At 36.1% G+C, this 19,151-nt stretch overlaps 1 protein-coding gene across 8 annotated transcripts in view; it reads left to right on the top strand.

Annotated features, from left to right (window-relative positions):
* ADGRG6 (adhesion G protein-coupled receptor G6) overlaps positions 1-15,617 on the top strand; it is a 121,204-nt gene extending 105,587 nt beyond the window's left edge. For 5 of the 8 annotated variants that reach the window (XM_080588072.1, XM_080588073.1, XM_080588059.1 and 2 more), the window contains 5 exons: positions 397-511; positions 1,610-1,893; positions 5,817-5,918; positions 8,261-8,413; positions 12,666-15,617. In XM_080588072.1, coding sequence (XP_080444198.1) covers positions 397-511; positions 1,610-1,893; positions 5,817-5,918; positions 8,261-8,413; positions 12,666-12,844 — 833 coding nt within the window. In that variant the 3' untranslated portion in view covers positions 12,845-15,617. Of the gene's footprint in view, positions 1-396; positions 512-1,609; positions 1,894-5,816; positions 5,919-8,260; positions 8,414-10,257; positions 10,305-12,665 lie in introns of all 8 variants that reach the window. The other 3 variants (XM_080588060.1, XM_080588058.1, XM_080588061.1) reach the window with 1 other exon arrangement.
* Positions 15,618-19,151: the final 3,534 nt, after the last annotated feature.

The following is a 19,151-nucleotide window of genomic DNA, read 5'->3' as shown; positions in this document are numbered from 1 at the left end:
CTCCAAAAAAAAAACCCAATCCCATCCCTCCACTAAATCTCATTTTTAGTAGTTTGTTAATCTTTTTCTCACTTTATTATGAGAACCCTTGTTCAAGTGCTTTGAGAGAATTATCACTTACTTATCACATATTAAAATAGCATTTCCTAACTTAAAGAACATTATGAGGTTAATTCACTAATGCTTATTAAGTACTTTGAAAGCTTTAATCATGGGTACAGTTTGAAAAAATGATTTATTTTCCTCTATTTCTCCGTACAGTTTTCTGACCTAGAACTACCTCAGTATACTCTATACTAAAGCAATAGTGATGGAAACATCCGTAATTCAGCTTTGCATGGTGATTTTGAAAGTTTAAGGGATTTGAAAGCTAACTACAATTATCTCTTGTTACAGGTTTGCCAGCTCTAGTGATAGCAATTGTTTTATCGAGCACAAATACTAATGCAAGTCAGATTTATGGCAAAGAATTGTATGGCAAAGATGCTGGCGGGCAAGGAGGAGATGACTTGTGAGTACTTTTAATCTCTTACAATTTAGCATTTACAATCTAAAAAAAAAAAATACCAACAGCACCAGAACAAAAAAGCATTGGTCAGATTGCTTTGAAAAGTCACAGGTGGATAAAACAAGGAAAGTGGACAAAATTGTCTTCTAAATTATTTGAATCTGAAGGAAAAGAAGAACATAAGAAAAATCAGAGGGAATTCTACATTACCTAGTGTGAGGTGCAAACACACTTCTGACAAAAGAATAATTATAAATTTTGTTTCACAAAAATAAAAATACCTGTTTTGGTTTATTTAAAATGAAAACTGCATATTCTAGGTGTGAGCAAGAAAGAAGTAAAATAAAAATAATTTCCTTTGTAAATAAAGTAGCCCTTTGTCAATGTAGGTCATTAGCTTTCTACATTTTTTTCTCAATGTCCAAAAAATAAACTCCAAATACCAACGTTTTTATATGACTGTTACCACATTTTCTGTTCCTTGACTGGCAAAGCTTGTCATGATAAATAAAATATCATTCTGGGTTTTTATTAAGGTATAATGCTAATCATTGTAGCCATTTGATGCTAGAGGTATAAGCTACATCTCTCAAATGACTGACTATCAAATGGCTACCTCAAAGGACTACCCATACTGCTTCTTCTTTAGAGCCATGAGTTCTCCTTTAGCTGAAGTGGCAGAAACTTCAGATTTTGGCACTGAAGATCCAAGCTTGAGTATTCTGTTATTAAAGCATCCTATGCTTCACACTGACAAAGGTGGCGAAGCTACTTGTACTGAGTTGCATGATGAGATTGCAATTCCCACTGCTTGTATCTGTGATCAGATTTTCCTTTTAATTAGTTTTACCTAAATGAGGGGCAACACTCAGATTTCTGACAAGATGCTACTATGTGCTATAGTGTATTAAGATGCCACTGAACGTCATCCTATTTAAAAACAGAAAATGGACAAAGGCTTCACTTGAAATTTTACCTCTGCAGCAATGGAATAAGACACAGGCTGCTTTTACTTGCAGTCATATAAATAATTGGAGGATATTTTGCATTACCTAAAAATGGTCATAGTTTCCTTTTGTTTTTTGTTGTTTTTTTTCTCAGCTGCTGGATCAAGAATGAAGTTGTCTTTTATGTGACTTGTGCTGGATACTTTGGAATCATGTTTCTCTTGAATGTTGCCATGTTTGTGGTGGTGATGGTGCAGATCTGCGGGAGAAATGGAAAAAGAACTAATAGGACTCTGAAGGAAGAGATCCTGAGGAACCTCCGTAGCGTGGTCAGCCTGACCTTCCTCTTGGGCATGACATGGGGCTTTGCTTTTTTTGCTTGGGGTCCCTTAACTTTGCCCTTCCTGTACCTCTTCTCCATTTTCAACTCATTGCAAGGTAAGCTGAATTTCTTTTCTGTGAACAAACAATATTTGAGCTATTACTCTTCTGGGAGATCTTAGGTCTGACTAGAGAACTGTGATCCAAGTTCTCTGGATCTTTCCCTGATACTAAAACATCGTTAGTTTTGCATTCTGTGGAATAATTTTACCTACTACACATAGGTTGAAGGTCTTTGTTAAATTAATTAACATTTCAAGGCCTTTTTAATAAAATGCACTGTATTATAAATAGTGCTGTTCCTAGCTAACAGTCTGCAGTGGTCTCTGCTGATAGATGCTGTATGACCTTCAACATTTCCTTTCACTGATTATAACAAATATAGGAAGCCTCTTTCTTTAATTTATTCCTGTAGGGAATTTGTAAAGCTCATATCTATTTTATTAAGACATGGAATGCTCATAAAACAAAATCCAGTCCTGTTTCCAGGTGGAAAGAGAGCTCAGAGATAAGTGATATTCTTTGATTCTTTAATGAAAATACAGTAACTATTGTAGGTAGCTTCTTTTTGTTTTCTTTTCTGAAATTTTGAATATTTTTCTACATAGTTCATCCTTCTGAAAAATGCTATAAATTGTAGTCTAATGGTTATAAATTACAGAATTATATAGATGTCTTTTAAAAGAATTTTGGCTCGGAGCTGATTTGTATATGTACCAAATGACATAAGGATCTCCACCCCTGTGTGTACCACCAATAAAGAAAAACTAAAATTAAGAAAAAAACAAGAAGGTTATTGGAGGAGTGTGTATTATACCACATACATACTGAGATTAAATAATAATAATAATAATAATAATGCCCAGAAACAAACAAAAAACAGCATACAAAGCCTAAACACAAGGATGTCATTGGAGGAGTTTGTGTTTTGCCACACAAATATTGAGATAAAAAAATAAATATATTCCTAGGGTCAGCAAAATATCTGCCCTTAATGGAAAAATTACTTAATCTAACACTGTGTGGATTTTATCTGTTACAGTTGAGACATTATTTACTGAGCTAAAAGATTTATTGAGCTTTCGTGGAAAGAGAATAATGTTGTGGTTTTTGGTTTGGTTCAGTTTCAACCTGAAATGCTAGTCAAAATGGCAAAATAATGTTTGTATGTGGTGTTCTTACTAAAGGCTTTTTTTTCCAATGCGCAGACTCTGATACTCCCCTAGGAGCAAAATGAAGTATTTGCTGTAATGTGTCCGTGTTAGAAATTTAGAAGGGCCTAGAGAGATTAAATTATGGGAAGAACATGAAAAAAGATTCACATTCTGAAAAGCATGCCAAGGATCAAATTCAACAAGTTTTCTTTAACCAGAATTTCCAGCACAATCAATTAAGCTTGTATGTGCAGAGTGCACACAAGGTTGACCACCACTGCTTAAGTCTCTGTGGGGTAATAGCACTGTTCAATGGAAAATGAGTGTTTGGAAGGCAGTTAGGTCAGAAGATGAAACCAAAAACTCTGAGGAGTAAATGCAGGAAGAAGACGAGCGATGATCTTCTCGTGGGTTGTAGTAGCAAAGATGGTATAGCATATGTTCAGGCAGGTCATATCAAGCAAAGGGAGATAACAATCCTGGAAAAAATGTATATTGCTGTGTCAGAAAGAGCTGGGCAAAGCTAAAGGAATAAGGAAAAGAGCATTTTAAATCACCTATATCTGGTGTAGCACACATGGACCTGGCAGTAACGGGATGAAATAATGCAAAGGAAAAAGAAGAGTTTGCTTCAGGAAGCATTTTCTATCAGCAGAAAGGTATTAGCACTGGTATTAGCATGAGTTTATTTACTGACCCCTCCATAAACTTGTCTGTTCTCTCTCTTGAGTTTGTGAAAGCTGCACCAGTGTTTTAAGCTACACCAGCAGCCTCTGTAAACCTATTTTTCTACACACTGGCAATGAAAAAGTAAATTGCACCAACTACTGGTATTACTATACTTTGCTATTGCATCTACAAAGGAAATGATTTTTTCTCTCTTTGACACTCAAAGTAAAAAATCTGGGAACATTTGTTTTTTGGCTCTTCATTTCATATATATGCCTGGGCAAGCCAAATACTTTCAAGTCAGAGCCAAGCTAGAGCCAAGCCTAGGGTCTGATTTGACTATGGGAAACAAAACCAAAGTTGTGTTACTAAAGCACATTGTGAACTTAATGAAAAATGAAATACAGAGAAAAAAAAATCAGAAACCAAGCCCAGACAGGGCAAAGACAAAGTATTTAACACTATGCATTCATTTTGTAATACATTAGACATAGACATTTTCTTTTTTAACCATTCAAAATGTTCCAAACATTCACCTCAATTTAATTAAGCATCAATTTAGTAAGTTTGTAGCAGCACAGAAGTCCTAGGAGGTACTTACAGCACAAACAATTGCATACCTCTCAGCAAGTAAAAGCTGCTAGTGATTGCACTGGAATTACTCTGTGTTAAAAGTGAAGCACAAACCGAACTATTTTACTAAATGCAAACACAGTAACCAGAATTGAACAGAGCTTGCATATGGTATGCATTAAGGTATGTTTGCCTTCCTTAAATTGTGCTTCTCTTTCTCTTTTTTTTTTTTTTTTTCTCCCACCAGCTCTTGGAAAAAAAAAAAAAAAAGTGTTTCATTACACAACCTTTACACAACCTTCTAAAGTTAATGAAGTTAGCTGTTTTGTTTCTCTGACCTCGGTGGTCTCAGCCTGGACTGAGTGCCATAAGCAAATACAAGTGCCATTCAATGACCAGCATTCATGTAAAATTATACCTCAGCACTTTGGAGAAGAGAGGATAATTTTATGCTCTAGATCAGTTTTTCCAGGCTATACCCTGCCATTGCATTCTACCAGTTGAAACATAGCAGGCATTAGCGTATGGAGCTATTCATCTTGAACAGTCTTAGAGGATGTCACAACCACATTTGCCTACATTATGTAATATTTATTCATGTTTAAGATATAATCATGAGGGATTTGGTGGTAACATTTGCCATCAGGTGTTCAGCCTCGGGTTGGCTGTCTCCCAGGGAATAAGAGTAGAACAAGAATAGGCCAGGCCCGGGAAGGACGGAAGATTCCACAGCTGTTGCCTGCCTGGGAAGTGCCAAGAGCACATGAAATGTCCAATTGCTATATTTAGCTCCAAAGTATCTCTGTAGGATGATGAAATTGTACCATACACCCCACCAAAGCCTTTGTTATCACATATTAGATGCCCATCTTCTGTTCTGAAAATAGAGATTATACGATTGCATAAAAAATCTACAAAAACATTCTTAAACACTTTTATTGTAATTACATGCACAAACCAGGCAATTTTCTTTGAAGAAAAGAACTATCTGGACACCTAATTAGTACTTATGGGCATATTTTTACCATTTTCATAGTCATTTCAAGTACATGCATGTGATGAACATAAATCCAAGTGGTGTTTGTTTGTTTGTTTGTTTGGCACCCTTTAGTGTCAATTTCAAATCTTCAGGTTTTGAAAGAACACAGCCCATAATTCTGTGGGTATAGAACAGGAGATAAAATAACTTCTGGCTAACAAAATATTGTCTGTGCTTACCCTGCAGTCTGGCTGCAATGTCCTGTTGGGTGCAAAATTTCCATTTGGTTCAAAACCAAAAGCTTTTAATGATTTCCATCTAAGCTAAAAAAGTAGAATAACCACACTGAGCTGGATGTGAAGCAGCAATGTCAATAAATGGGCTCTCTTCTCTCTCTTCTGATATCCCAGACATATGTATAGCAGATTGAGGAGGGGAAAGCTATAATTTCTTTTCCTATCTATTAAATGAGGCATATGGATAGATGACAATAAGAAAACTTAGACATGATTTTTCTTTGCTTGTACTTCATAGTCTTTTGTTACCAGACTTTAGTCAATCTGTTTATATATTTAAAATATATGTTTTATTTTCTTTTGTCATAGGTTTATTTATATTTGTATTCCATTGTGCCATGAAAGAAAATGTGCAGAAACAATGGAGGAGACACCTCTGTTGTGGCAGATTTCGACTGGCAGACAATTCAGGTAAAAACAAGTTACAACTCCCCTCCTTATTTGCTGCAGTAGACTGGAAAGTCCAGGTTATCAGCCTGCTACACTATTTCTAATATAATATAATGTAAGCCAGAGATGTGGAAAAATTGATTAATCATAGGCTATCACTTCACTTTAGCAATAGCAATTGCCAAGGGACTTTTCAAACATCACTTCATAAAAAGTCTCAGATCTTCTTTCAGTTTTCCACTGAAGGCAGCTGGTGAATTTTGTAGTGCTATACACGTGGTTTTGGAAGGCCGTTTGGAGCCTTAAATATATATATATATATAAATAAATAAATAAAAATGTCCAGATATTCAAATTCTGTCATTCAAAACCAATCTTATGGCTTTTCTCCTGCTGACTAAATTATGTTGACTAAATTCTTCACTATTAGGTTGATGTAGGATCAGTTCTTAAAAAGCAGATAGAAATACCCTGAGGTCTTTTGCCTTAGTCTTCTTTTAGCAGAAGCCTGATTAGGTTTCAGAAGTGATGTTCAGCTTTATCTGTATGGACGTAGAGTACTTCTACAGTTGGTTTGGACACCTCAGAGTGGGTCACTGTATATAGTCTCCTGTACCTTTGGCCATCTCAGATGGCGTTAGACTCCTGTGTTTAGGCAACTTGATCATGCTTTGCTACTATACATATAATGATTATGGATCATGTAATTCTTGTTCGTATGATTCCTGCCCAATGACTGGGGTTCATCTCCACAGGTGATGTAAAGTGGCATAAGCTCATTGCTTACTGAGGTAAAACAGCCTATCCTGGATTATAGCTGTGTTCCAAATACTTTTGTGCCCTTTCTGTCTTGGCATCCAAGGATTGCTTCAAGGTTTTAAGCAACTGCTTTGCAATCAAGAAGTTTGCTTTGTCTTGTTCTGTTTTGTTTAGGGGATTCATTCTCATTGTAAACTATGAAATATTTATGCTTTCACTTTACAGTAAGAAAATCTGACTCATGATTTCAAAGAGTTAATACAAATTAGGAAAAACATATTCATTCTGAACGGGCATCCAAATTATTTCATACGTTCAGTTTCCATGTGGTTCATGCTCTAACTCCTGAACTGGAAAACACAGATGAATCAAATTATTTCCAGATTTTTATGCTGCTGTTGGGCAGCTTGTGGGGATGATAGAAACAAAAACTTGAAGGATTCAAATATGTCAGTGATGTATTTAATGTGGTGTCATTACAGCAAGTGTTAACCAACGCTTCACCACTGGCTGGTTTTATTCTTTGTGAACCTGACACAGTCTGCAGGCAGAACAGTGAAGCATAAGACAAAAGTAATCTTGCATATTTATCTGATTGAAGTGAACTTTAGGGCATGTTATGATCAAGCAAAGCAAGAAACAAACCAAAGCCTTGCAACGCTGTCATATCTAGATCAGAGAAACAGTAACCTATAGCAATGATTTAGGGTAAAATCTTTGTCTTGATTTAAGACGAGGCTAAAGCAACATGTCTTTGGTTGGGACGTCTCATCCATTTTGTGATTTTCACTGTAGTACTGTGAATTAGAATGGTAACAGCAGTAAGACCACTGTGTGAAACTGCCTGTACGTACCCACAAGTATATGATACAATAGTTAAATAAATTTATTCTGGAGGATACTGGTATTGGTAAACATGTGATGAGATTTTCAGTGTCAGTTTTCCTCAGTAAGTTTATTGGTCTTAATTATTTAATTTAGTTTTAGAAATTATTCCAATATAAGAGCCTATTGTGTTGATGGTTCTGACAAAATTATTCAAATATGAACTACTGAATAACCATTATCATTCATCGTTATTCATAGTGCAACAATATGCTAACCCTATAACAGCAAGTGCAAATCCACTAGTATGTATTATCTACATCAGCAGATGAAGCCCTCAAATGAAAAGATCTCTGTAAATGCTTCTGTTCCTACCTTTCCTATTGGAAATCGCTTTGGATTTCTCTGTTCAGGTCATGAACCTTTGGCATCCTCATGCTGTTACATATCTTCACTGCTCTCATGCTTCCTGGAAATCTGAGTCTTACTTACAGTTCTGCCATCCAACAAAATGATTGTTGGAGTGTTAAAAACAGGGCTGCCAATTTTAACTACTGGTCTTAAATAGTAACTGTAGTAAGCAGCCAAGTTAATCAAGTTGTAATATTTAGTTTATTTCTTAAGAATCAAAGAGGCTGACAGAAAAAGGATAGGTCATTTGTTGTAAGCAACATCAAGCAATGCATCTGATACTTGAAACGTTCATAACTGAATAAATTAGGTATTTAGTACAATTGCCAATAGTAATTTTTTATGTAAATTTTTTCAATCATTTTTAGATTGGAGCAAGACAGCAACCAATATTATAAAGAAGAGTTCTGATAATCTTGGGAAATCCCTATCCTCTAGTTCCATTGGCTCCAATTCAACCTACTTAACATCCAAATCAAAATCTACAACAAATACATATTGCAAACGAAGCAGCCATACAGGTGAGTTCTTGTACTGTAACCCAGTACATCTGTGAATATGTACTTTTGTGTTAAGGTACACTACAGACTTATACCCAAAGGTTAATATGAAAAAAAATATATATGTAGTTACTGGGTTTTTAATATATATATGTCACTGTTTAATAATCTTAACCTAATATCCAATGTATAGTTCTGATCTAGGTATGTTCCCATACAAAACAACTAGGTGTGATGAAAGTTTTTTCAATAGCACTTTCACCTTTTCAAATAAAAGAAGGTACATTTTATTTTCCCGTTGTAAACATATAGTGACCAAAGCACAGAGGGATGACATTTGTTGCCCAAGGTAACGTGCAAGCTAGCAGCAGAGTTGGAAATAGGAATCAGGTCTTCCAAATCCAAGTCCTCACAGTTGATTCACTCAGCAAAACTGCTTCCATTTCACTGTAACACATTTATGGGTAGAGAGACAAACAGGAATTACTTGGAAATTGATACTGTGGTCCCAGAGTACGCACTGTTTTTTTCCTTCTACAAATAGTATGCTGTATTTACTGTCTATCTATTTAGATGTTAGTAGTGTATGTAATAAAAGACATCATCAGTATTCCACTCATGCTGCAAAAATGTGCTTATTTTAAGAACAGTTTAAACAAATTCAAAAAGAGAGGAGCTGGAACAATTTGCAAACCTGTTTGCTTATATGTCAGTTAATATTTCAGAAAGCCACTTAAATAGCTTATGAAGTATTGTTCAGATTTTTTTGTTACTGAGTATTTAACTCATGTTTTCATACTGTATAAAGTCTTATAACATTATCACAGAATCTTCTTCTAAAATATAGCAGAAATAAAATCTACAAACATATTTAACCTAAAGAGATGTATTTTCTTGTTTTAAAATACTTTTTGGAAGCTTTATTTTGAATATGAATTTTATGAATTTACTGGAAGTCCCCAAGGTCTCATTTTTTGTTGTGTAGAATACTTTCCAGGAAATACCTTCCTATTTTTATTGATGATCATTTCCTGTTCCAGTTAGGCACACAACATTTTTTCTCTAGAATTCCCTACTATTAATTTAGTAGCAGCAGGTCACATTCCTTACCTTGGTCATTCCTGTAGATCTGTCTGTTATGATAGTGGAGGTGAGCATCATACCCTTGCCACTGTAGAGCATTCACAGTTTTGCCAGCAGAGTTCTTTCCCATTTGTATTTATGGTAGATCAATCTGGCCTTTGGCATTGTGGCTAAAGATAAAAATATGCTTAAATGTTTTTATTGGACTCAGAAGTTTTAATCAGTCTGATGACTGAAGCAACTTCATGCTGGAGTTTTTGCAAAGCAGTTTTGAAGCAAAACAAGGAAGCAGTTCCAGATAAGAAGAATTAAGTTAAAAGAAGCTTACAGTTAGGAACATGTTCATTTACTTTCTTCAAAAGTGGTGAGCTTAATCTCATGCGCAAATTATTTCCTAAAGGGGATTATAGTTGGTAATGTAATCATGGCTTGTAATATGATCATTTAGTGGACATTAAGGGAATACCAGCTTTCTCAATATTTGTTTAATTTTATTACATTCTGCTCTGAACTCTGAAAATAAGCATTTTGTTGTGATACTCCAAAGGAATTTTTACTATAGTTAGGCTTTTAAATATTGACATATCTTCTCACAGTTTTGCAGTAATAGCAAAAAAAAGGTACACGGTTCTCATTTTTAATACAGCTAAATCTCTGAGTTTGATGTCTTAGCTAATTTACAGGTAAATAGTGTAATAGCTACATGTCTTGGCAGCTCTTGTTAATATGGTTATAATGTGCTCCCTGGAATTGACAAAGGCATTCATGTGTTTGTGGTATAGATAATGTCTTCTAAGGCCCTTTCCTCATCAGTGGTGGAGCATTACAGGTAAAGTGAGAATTGCTTTTGTCAAATGCATGGTTTGAACAGGGTGGAGGGATACCATTTGCATGATGTCCTAATTGGCACAAAGGACTTTGCTAATCAGAAATGCTGCTTGTTTCTCACTACTGCATCTTGCGCCATTGATGCTGAATCAAAGGGTAAGCGTGCTTCAAACTCTGGGTGTCTGCAATCTGCATGGGGCATGAAGCGTTTGGAAAATGCCATTTTGGAAAACAGACCATGTCCTAACATTAATGCCTGTGTACTGTATTCAGGGAAAGGTGGCTAAACACTGAAGAACCTTATGTAAATCATATGTTAAAAAGCAAAAACAATATAATATAGTCCTAGGAAAAAAACGAATATTTAAAAAAGCTATTGTAGGAATTATAAGCTAGAATTTAGAATGACTAGAAGCCATTTTTTCATATCCAGTCACCCAAAATAAATGCAAATGACAAACTATGGGTGTCTGAAAGCTGTGCTGCAAACAGATATTTGAATGTGGAAAGCACCTGTTAGGACACTTGTGGTGGACAAAAGAAACCACTTTATCATCTTGTGGCACTGCCGTCTATGAGACTTATGCAAACTTGTTGTAGATAGTACTTAAATACCATATATAATACTTCCATGGATTGGAAGTTTTGATTAGTTCTGCACAAAATTTGGTGATACAACTCCTGTGTACTTCAGTGAAACAGGACTTTAACCCTGTACTTTGATTTGAAGCCCATTCAGATTTAAATAAATAAATAAATAACAAAAACACTGGTTTCAAAGGATTTACATAATTCCCATGCAAGCAAATTTCATGAGGATGTAGCAAGTGTTTAACAATGTAGTGATGTCTTGGGGGGTAGGGGGGAAGTGCTTATTTGCAAGGAATTTACAAACTTTCCCTAAAGACTAAGAAATAATTTTTCATCTTTTTAATAAGATATTCAATATGTAGAAAAACTTCAAAATGTAATACCATTGGCTAGTAAATACATGCATTTGAAAGGCACAGAATTTTGCTATGGGACATGGAGTTATTTGCTGCAATTCGTGGACATTCTTGCGTGCTTTGAAAAAATCATTCTGATATGCCTGAACACGCCTGATTCTTTTTTCATGAGTGAAATGAGTGAAATGTTTCAATGAGTGAAAATGTTTTGATTTCTTTCTCTGCAATCCATTTCTCCTTCATGCAACACATTTTATTGTAAGTCTCTTTTATGGCTTTATATCATGACTTCTGCAAGGGTGGGTTACTTTTCTGTTTATTATTTATTAATAATTTATTTCTACAAGAAACAAGCTTTGTATGAAATCATATTTGAAATCATATGCTGTTTTTAAACAATCCTTTACCAAGGAATTTTTGAGGGTGATTTTACTAAGCTCTGGTAAACAGCCATCAAAAATGACACTTGTAGGAAACATTGCTGAACAGGATCCTCCATCTTAGTATCAGCTTGTGATGGTCCAAACCTTGCCTGGGTCAAGAGTTAACTCCAACTGTACTCACTACAGTGGAAGAGATAAGAAAACTCATTAAGACAGTGTTCTTGACAAAATGAGATACAGGCTCTCTGTTTCTCATTGCTCACTACATGAGCTCTACCTACTGACCGTTCTCTGAACAGCAATTATGTTAGCCTCTGAAGCAGACTTTCCCAGATGTGCTGGGAATTGCCTTACTCCTTTCTCTCTTAAATCCAGCCTTGGCATACAGCACATGAATTATGAAAGGATGCTTTTTTTTTTTTTTTCCTGCATCTTTTCATCCAGCAATCAGAGTTTTTCAGTCTGTACTCTCCTCTTTTATGGTAAAGACAAAATTATGCTATGCAAGTGCAAGCTTTAGGCCAGTTTGGGTTCTGGTTATCTGATTTAAGATGCAGGTCATATGTTACATTCCATGATTATTCCTGTGCTTATAACTTCTGAAATGATTAAATCCATTTACTGTCATTTTCCACTACTTTATTATGCAATGCTATTTACCAGATGTTATGGAAGTCACTTCCTTAACAGTGTTTTGTGAGATTCATAGCATCAATACTAATTTAATATATTAAAGAACAGTAGAAGTCAGCAGCACTTTAGGCAAAACAACATTGGAATAATTTTAAGAGAGACCTGAGAGGCCTGCTCACAAAACCAGGTATTGGAAAAGAATTCAGAAGAAGCAATGCCAAACAAACAAACAAAAAAAAAAAGCAAAACAAAAAAGTTCCTTGCTGACTTTTAGGGCAGTAATTTCATTCAGCAGTAGTGACAATTGAAGGCATACCTATGTGGGAGTGACACACCTCTTAAATTATGAGTTTGCTTAAGAAGCCCTAACTTCATTTTGTTGCTTTTTCCTCTTTCTAGAGAATATTTTTATTGACCAATCATCTTCAAAATTTGCCCAAGAGGATGGAGAACAGACGTCCATCATCCCTGTCCATCAAGTTATTGACAAGGTCAAGGGATACTGCAATCCTCACTCTGACAACTTCTATAAAAATATCATCATGTCTGACACATTTAGTCACAGCACAAAGTTTTAGCTGGACTTCTGAATTTTTTGAACCAAATGAAGCCAAAAATCTGTCTGGAATTGAGAATACTGGATGTTTTACAATGTGACCTGCCTAGTATTTTTTCTCAGTTTATAATGCTATCCCATTAACAGCTTCCATTTGTGGACCAATTTTTCTACCTTTTTACTGTTGTAGAAAAAGACAATTTTCCATCAATATACAGAGCTGTTTTAAAATATGTGCCAGCCAACATGATACCTGGACAGCTAATTGTAATCCTGTGTAAATATTTTTTTAAGACAGAAGAAGAGCCACAAGCATAACTCTAAATTATATAGTTTGAACAGAAGCAAGTCTTGACTCCTGGAGAAAATAGCAAACGTCATGCAATACAGACAGGGTCTTACCAAACAGTTTACTGGTGTTCTATTTCTTTTGAAGAATATGGATGTTCCCTATGATACCTGTTAGATTCTTGCTTCTTGACTGTCTAATGCTGCCTGTTCCTTTTTTTTGTTTTGTTTTGTTTTTTGTTTTGTTTTGTTTTTTGTAAACAAATAAAGCCCTAACACCAGGGTTAAATGTTTTTTTTAAAACATTTTTGACTAAATAGACCTAATCATGCAAATCTTGCTTACCAAAACTGTATGTGCTGTAAGTTTAGGCTATTTTGTAACAAAGTACATAGAAACATTTTTATTACCTAGACTAAGAAGGACCTGCAGGTTGCTAGTAACTCTTTTGCAAATTTTAAGCCTGTTGATATCTATGGAAACATACAGTGTTGGGTATCATTTGCATTGGTGCAGAACAAGTACATAGGTAAATCCAAAGTTTACACAAAGTTATGTTTCAAAGTTTATTGAACAGTATGTATGAAAAGAGGCATCTCCCATTGCAACACGTTTTAGAATGCCTGCATCAGTGTGTGCAGTCATCTTTAATGTTATTTTTTGCTAAACAAAATAGAAAACATTCAACTATATATAAATATATAGGTATATACCTAGATCTCTCTCCACACATACTTTTATAATAATGAACACAGTCAATATTACAGAGGAAATAATGTCTACTACAATCTAAGAATGATGAATGGTGCTAAAACTCAAGTACAAGATTAATACTTTGTAAGCCCACATATTCATTCATCAGTTTCTGTATTTCAGATATGCTGTATGTATAGACACCTCCAACGTTAGTATAACCCGGACTACATTTACCAATAATAAATAAATAACATCTTTCTGGGCACATAACATTATCAGTATCAGTACCAGTATCCCTCTTCTGCCCCCCATTGGTTGACTTGATTGAGGTTGTTGGAGGCACAGTTTAAACAGTGTTCAGGCAACATGAAGGAATTTCACATAGCTATACTGTGTTCATGGCTACACTGAGTTCTGTGTGTGCATACAACAGACAAGAGCATACAATGCTTACTTGTTCTAAGCTCTATAAATCTGTGATATGTTAGCTTGTGACCATGTCTCCCAAAAGTACATGAAGACCCTTGCCAGCTCTTATAAAAACTTCTACTGCACACATCTATGAAAGCATGGGCCAAAACATCAACAGTGTTATCAAATAATGTTTTCAGAGGAGAACGTCTCCTAAAGGAAATTTTCTTTTTTTTTTTTTTGAAAAAAAAAAAGACTTTTTTTTACCAAGTATTTTTAGCCAAATATTTAATTAGCTATATTCAGAAGGTGATCAGAAAGCTGTGCTGTGAGATTTTCAGTTGCCAAGCAGGTGGATGCTCAATGATTAGGGATGTGGATTTGTGCCTTTCTCTGCTCTTTGCACACAATTTTGTGTGCAGAGATCATTTAATGCTGTGACCGCACAAATGGAGTATATTCCCTGGCTGCAAACACCTCACAGGAGGAGTATGTCCTAACTTTATTCTGTCCAGAAACACTGTTGTTTTTACATGTACCTTTATGAAACCTCACTCTCCTAACTGCAAATACTTACACGGTGGTATGAATGAAAGTCAACCTTATTCACTTAAAATGTAATTATTAATAGTGTTGAATGTCGTCTGATATCTTTACAAAGGGAAATAATGTAGGGAGAGATTATGTACAAGCATTTATTGGATTTATATATCATTCCACTTGCTTAACTACTGTAGATAATAGTGTTGACATAGCAGCTTACTGTGAGATTTCTACCTGATTGAGGTGTTCAGAAGTGAAGAGAAGGAAAACCAAACATTCCTGAAAAAATGAGGAATAATAAAACATAATAGATTAGTAAAATATAAATAAATAAATAAAAACACAGTATCCAGACTGAAGCTGAGCTGTAACCTGTCAGTTTAATGTACAGCTACCTATATTGTTGCTGAATTAAGATTTTTCTTTTTTTTACTACCATGTAGTAATCTTAAACTGTCTGTGTCAGTTAGATGCTCTTGAATACTCTCAGTTCTACAATGTAAAGCTTCTACTTTGTAGTTGACATGCTGTAACCTCCCTTGTATATACTTATTTATTTATGAGGTTAAATATGTCAAGTATATTTAGCTCTATAATGATTGTTCTTGTTACTTTAAAGGTAAGCTTCTGTTTCATCATAAAAGAAGAGGGAATTCTTTCTTTTTTTTTTTTTCCAAACACCTTGTGAAACAATTTACTGTAGTTCTGTATGAGGAAACATGTCAACTTAATTTGTAATACTAGTCAGTGGAATATAGTGTAACAGTTTTGAAGATGGACTAAAGTGGAAAGAAACATTTTCAAGTAAACTTTCTTGATGTTAGTGTTCCAAATAATTAAAGTCTTTTAATAGTGAATCATTGATTTTTTTTCTTTTTCTTTTTTAGTGTTTAACGGCAAAAATTACTCTGTGGAATTCTGGAAAATAATCTTCTGTTTATTAAGTATGTGAGGCAGGTACATGCCTAGCCAAAATGTTGGAAAGAAATGTGCAAGACTAACTCCATCTCATCAGAGGAATTCATTTTGCAGAATATACTTTTCCTTTTTGTGATTAAATTGATGCCAGAGCTAGTGAATGATCAGAAAGTTATGCAAGTTAATTTATTTATAGTAAAAGTTATGTCATAGCAAGAAAGGAAAATCAAGGCAACAGACAATATGCTGGATTAATATTTTAGAAGTAATACAAATGAATAATTGAAAACTCAGGAGTTATTTCTATTCATATGTTTCTTTCCAGCTGAATTTAGTCCTTCATTATCAATAACTGATTTAACTTGTAATCATACTTTGACTGATCACTGTTATAATATTGTAGTCAGCCAATCAATTAAATATTCACATCAATATATAAACATTAAATGTAACACACTAATGGCCTACTTTTGAATGTTTACCCTTGAAGAACATGGAAATTTGCTGAAATGTGTCACATCTGCTCCCCTGTACTTAAGGCTCACCCCAGAAAATGCATAGTATATGAAGATTTGGCAGTAATATTTATAGAAAGCAATCAAAACGAAACACGTAATGTCAATGAGGATGCTGGTCGTGCCTGTGGGCAATATGTCCTTGTGTGTCTATGGACGGTGAACACTGCTCTTGGGCTTTGTGCCTTGAACGGTGTAGGAGGAACCTCTGAGGGAAGAAGCCCAGGCTTTTTCAAGTGGGATCTTGGCAGATGCCAAACCTGTAAGGAGTGATTTGCAGCATTTGGGGGTGGATTTATTTTTCTCCTCATTTCATCACTTTTTAAATATCAAGAACAATTTTATTTTAATCCTCTACCATTAACAGCTTCCTAATGTAACCCATAAAGTTACATAAAATGTCACTTCGTTTTGTTCCTTTTGAAAGACTGATCTATAATCAGACGCATCTATGTAACCACAAGGATATCTACCAAGTTACAGGGCATCAGTGTGTCATTCTTGGAGCCATTACAAAGATGTTTTGTATGTTTACTGTATATAGAGATATCTAACCAATACGGCTCAGCAAATCAGGCAAAGGACTTAGAAGTTAAGGTCAGGCAAACCAGTCTGTGGAACAGCCATTTCATTCCCAGTGCTACAGCTACTGCTATGCTAAGGAAACTTTCCCCTTTGTCCTCCTTTCAGTTGGTCTTTGGCTACTTGATCCATGTAATTTGGAGTGTTCCTGGCCTCAACTTCAAACTCCCATCCTCAGGAAAATTATTTCCTGCAGTGCTAGAAAAGGGAAAGGGAAAGGGAAAACGAAAGGGAGAGGGAGAGGGAAATGAAAAGGGAAAGGGAAAGGGAAAGGGAAAGGGAAAGGAAAAGGGAAAGGGAAAGGAAAAGGAAAAGGAAAAGGAAAAGGAAAAGGAAAAGGAAAAGGAAAAGGAAAAGGAAAAGGAAAAGGAAAAGGAAAAGGAAAAGGAAAAGGAAAAGGAAAAGGAAAAGGAAAAAAGAGATGTTGTCAAGGCCTGCTCTGCATCTTCTTACACTTTCCACGTGATTTCTTGTCCTTTCTCCAGGATACCAGGATATGTAGCCTGACCAGTGATGGAGGCAGGCCACTGGAGTAGGCAGAACATACTACGATGGCTATATGTGCACCTATCAATGAAAAATAATATTTTTTTACGCTCCAGATTTAAGCTGAAGATCTACCATGGTTCTTCAAGGCAGCAGCTCCAGTAGTTCCATGCTTGGAGGGTGACCCGACAAAGATCAGTAGTTCAGGAAGATACTTATGCCACCCATGATGAGAAATCGTCCTGACAAGCTTCAAGCACCATACCAGAAATAGTTAAATAAATCTCTCAGAGGCCTTTTCTGAAAAGATAGCTCTTTCTCAGACACATCTGCTTGCTCAAATCCACTGCTATCATTAATCTCAGATTTGGTACTCAAGAGAGATGCACTTTGTGGTGATGTCCATACAGGCTGCATAACGAGCATCACCTGGGAGCAATTTTAACGATATGGTTTTCATGAGGAGAGAAGGAGGACCTACCCTACAAAATAAATGCCATCTCAAATCTTCAGCATGGACCAGCCAGCCAAGGACTCCAGGCTGCTCTATAAATCTGGGCACTTTGCACCCAGCCTATGCTAGTAAGAGTTCTCAAATACATAGATTTAGATAGAAAAGACTTCTGAAAAATCCTGACTTTGTTCCATATGTGAAGTGTAGGAAAAAGAGCAAGTGCCGATAACTCTGTTCAGATGTTTCCTTCCACTGCCAGGTCTTTTCCCTTTTGGGAGCCCATAGAAACAGGGGAAGAAAAGGGCTATGGCAGAGCAGTGAATCATGCTCTGCACTATGGGCAGAGGGCTCTTGTTGTCCCTGTCATGCTGTATTTCAGATGCAATGAAATATTATAGCATTTAGGCAATGTTATAACATTTTCAAAATTCCAATCCAGTTTTCCTTTCCACTTGCCTGGCACAATTGCTTGTGATTTTCCAGCAGAGGGCAGTGGCATATTAGTAGACATAAAGCTGTTAAAATCAAGTGAAAAATGCAGCAAGATTCTTCCATATGTAAGCACCAGCACAGAGATAAGTAGGAGAGTTCATATCAGGTTTGTCTATTATTTAGTAATCTGTTACATCAGCGGATAGAGCAAACACTCCGCAACTCAGGGAAGTGAGGGGAGAAAGCTGTCTGCCTGCATTTGGGCATATTTAGTGGAAAGAGTCATACAGAGTGTCTCTGTATTTTCTCTTGCTGGTTGCTACATTTTCTCCTTTTTTGCTCTGAGAAGATGTAATGGAATTAGCAAATACTGCACTGCTGTCAGCTGAGCAAACAGTCAGCTCTCCATTTCAGACTTGCACATTAGCTTGTTCCAGCACTGGGCAAGTGATTTGATCTGCTGGGCTGGCATCCTGTGACTCAGAAATTCACTGTATGTATAATTGTCTAGGGAGGAAAAAAAAACAGCAGAGCTCTGTTGATGGTGGCATACATACCCATACCTCCCTGCCACATTTTCCCCTCAACATCAAGACAGAGCTGCACCCAGCTGGTCCCTCTGCTCCATGTACTTTTTCCCTGTGTCACATGTGAGCAGGTCAGCTCAAGTGAGTGCAGCTATATCGCTGCCCCCAGAACTGCTCTGTCCTGGGGCAGGATTGACCAGAAAGCTGCTTCATTGGCAAATGGCACCGTGTTGAAATTAAAGTGTCTCATCAGCAATTCTGGCAAGAACTTCAAGGGAAAAAAATATGAAACAGTTTGAATCACCCCATCCATGCTTGTCCCAGGAGTCCCTCTGGACTGGCACATCCCTCTCCCCACACGTGCACCAGCTCTTCTCTGCCACCCAGCTAAGGGAAGGGGGCTGGTCTGGGGGATGTACAGCGGGACGAGGACATGCCCGGTTATAGCCTCTCCTAATTTTCAGAGAAACCCCATAG

The sequence above is a fragment of the Anser brachyrhynchus genome (genome assembly GCF_964034855.1).
Source record: "Anser brachyrhynchus genome assembly, chromosome: 3".
NCBI lineage: Eukaryota > Metazoa > Chordata > Aves > Anseriformes > Anatidae > Anser > Anser brachyrhynchus.
Note: the sequence above shows the minus strand (reverse complement) of the source record. Positions and strands in the feature narration are given on the sequence as shown.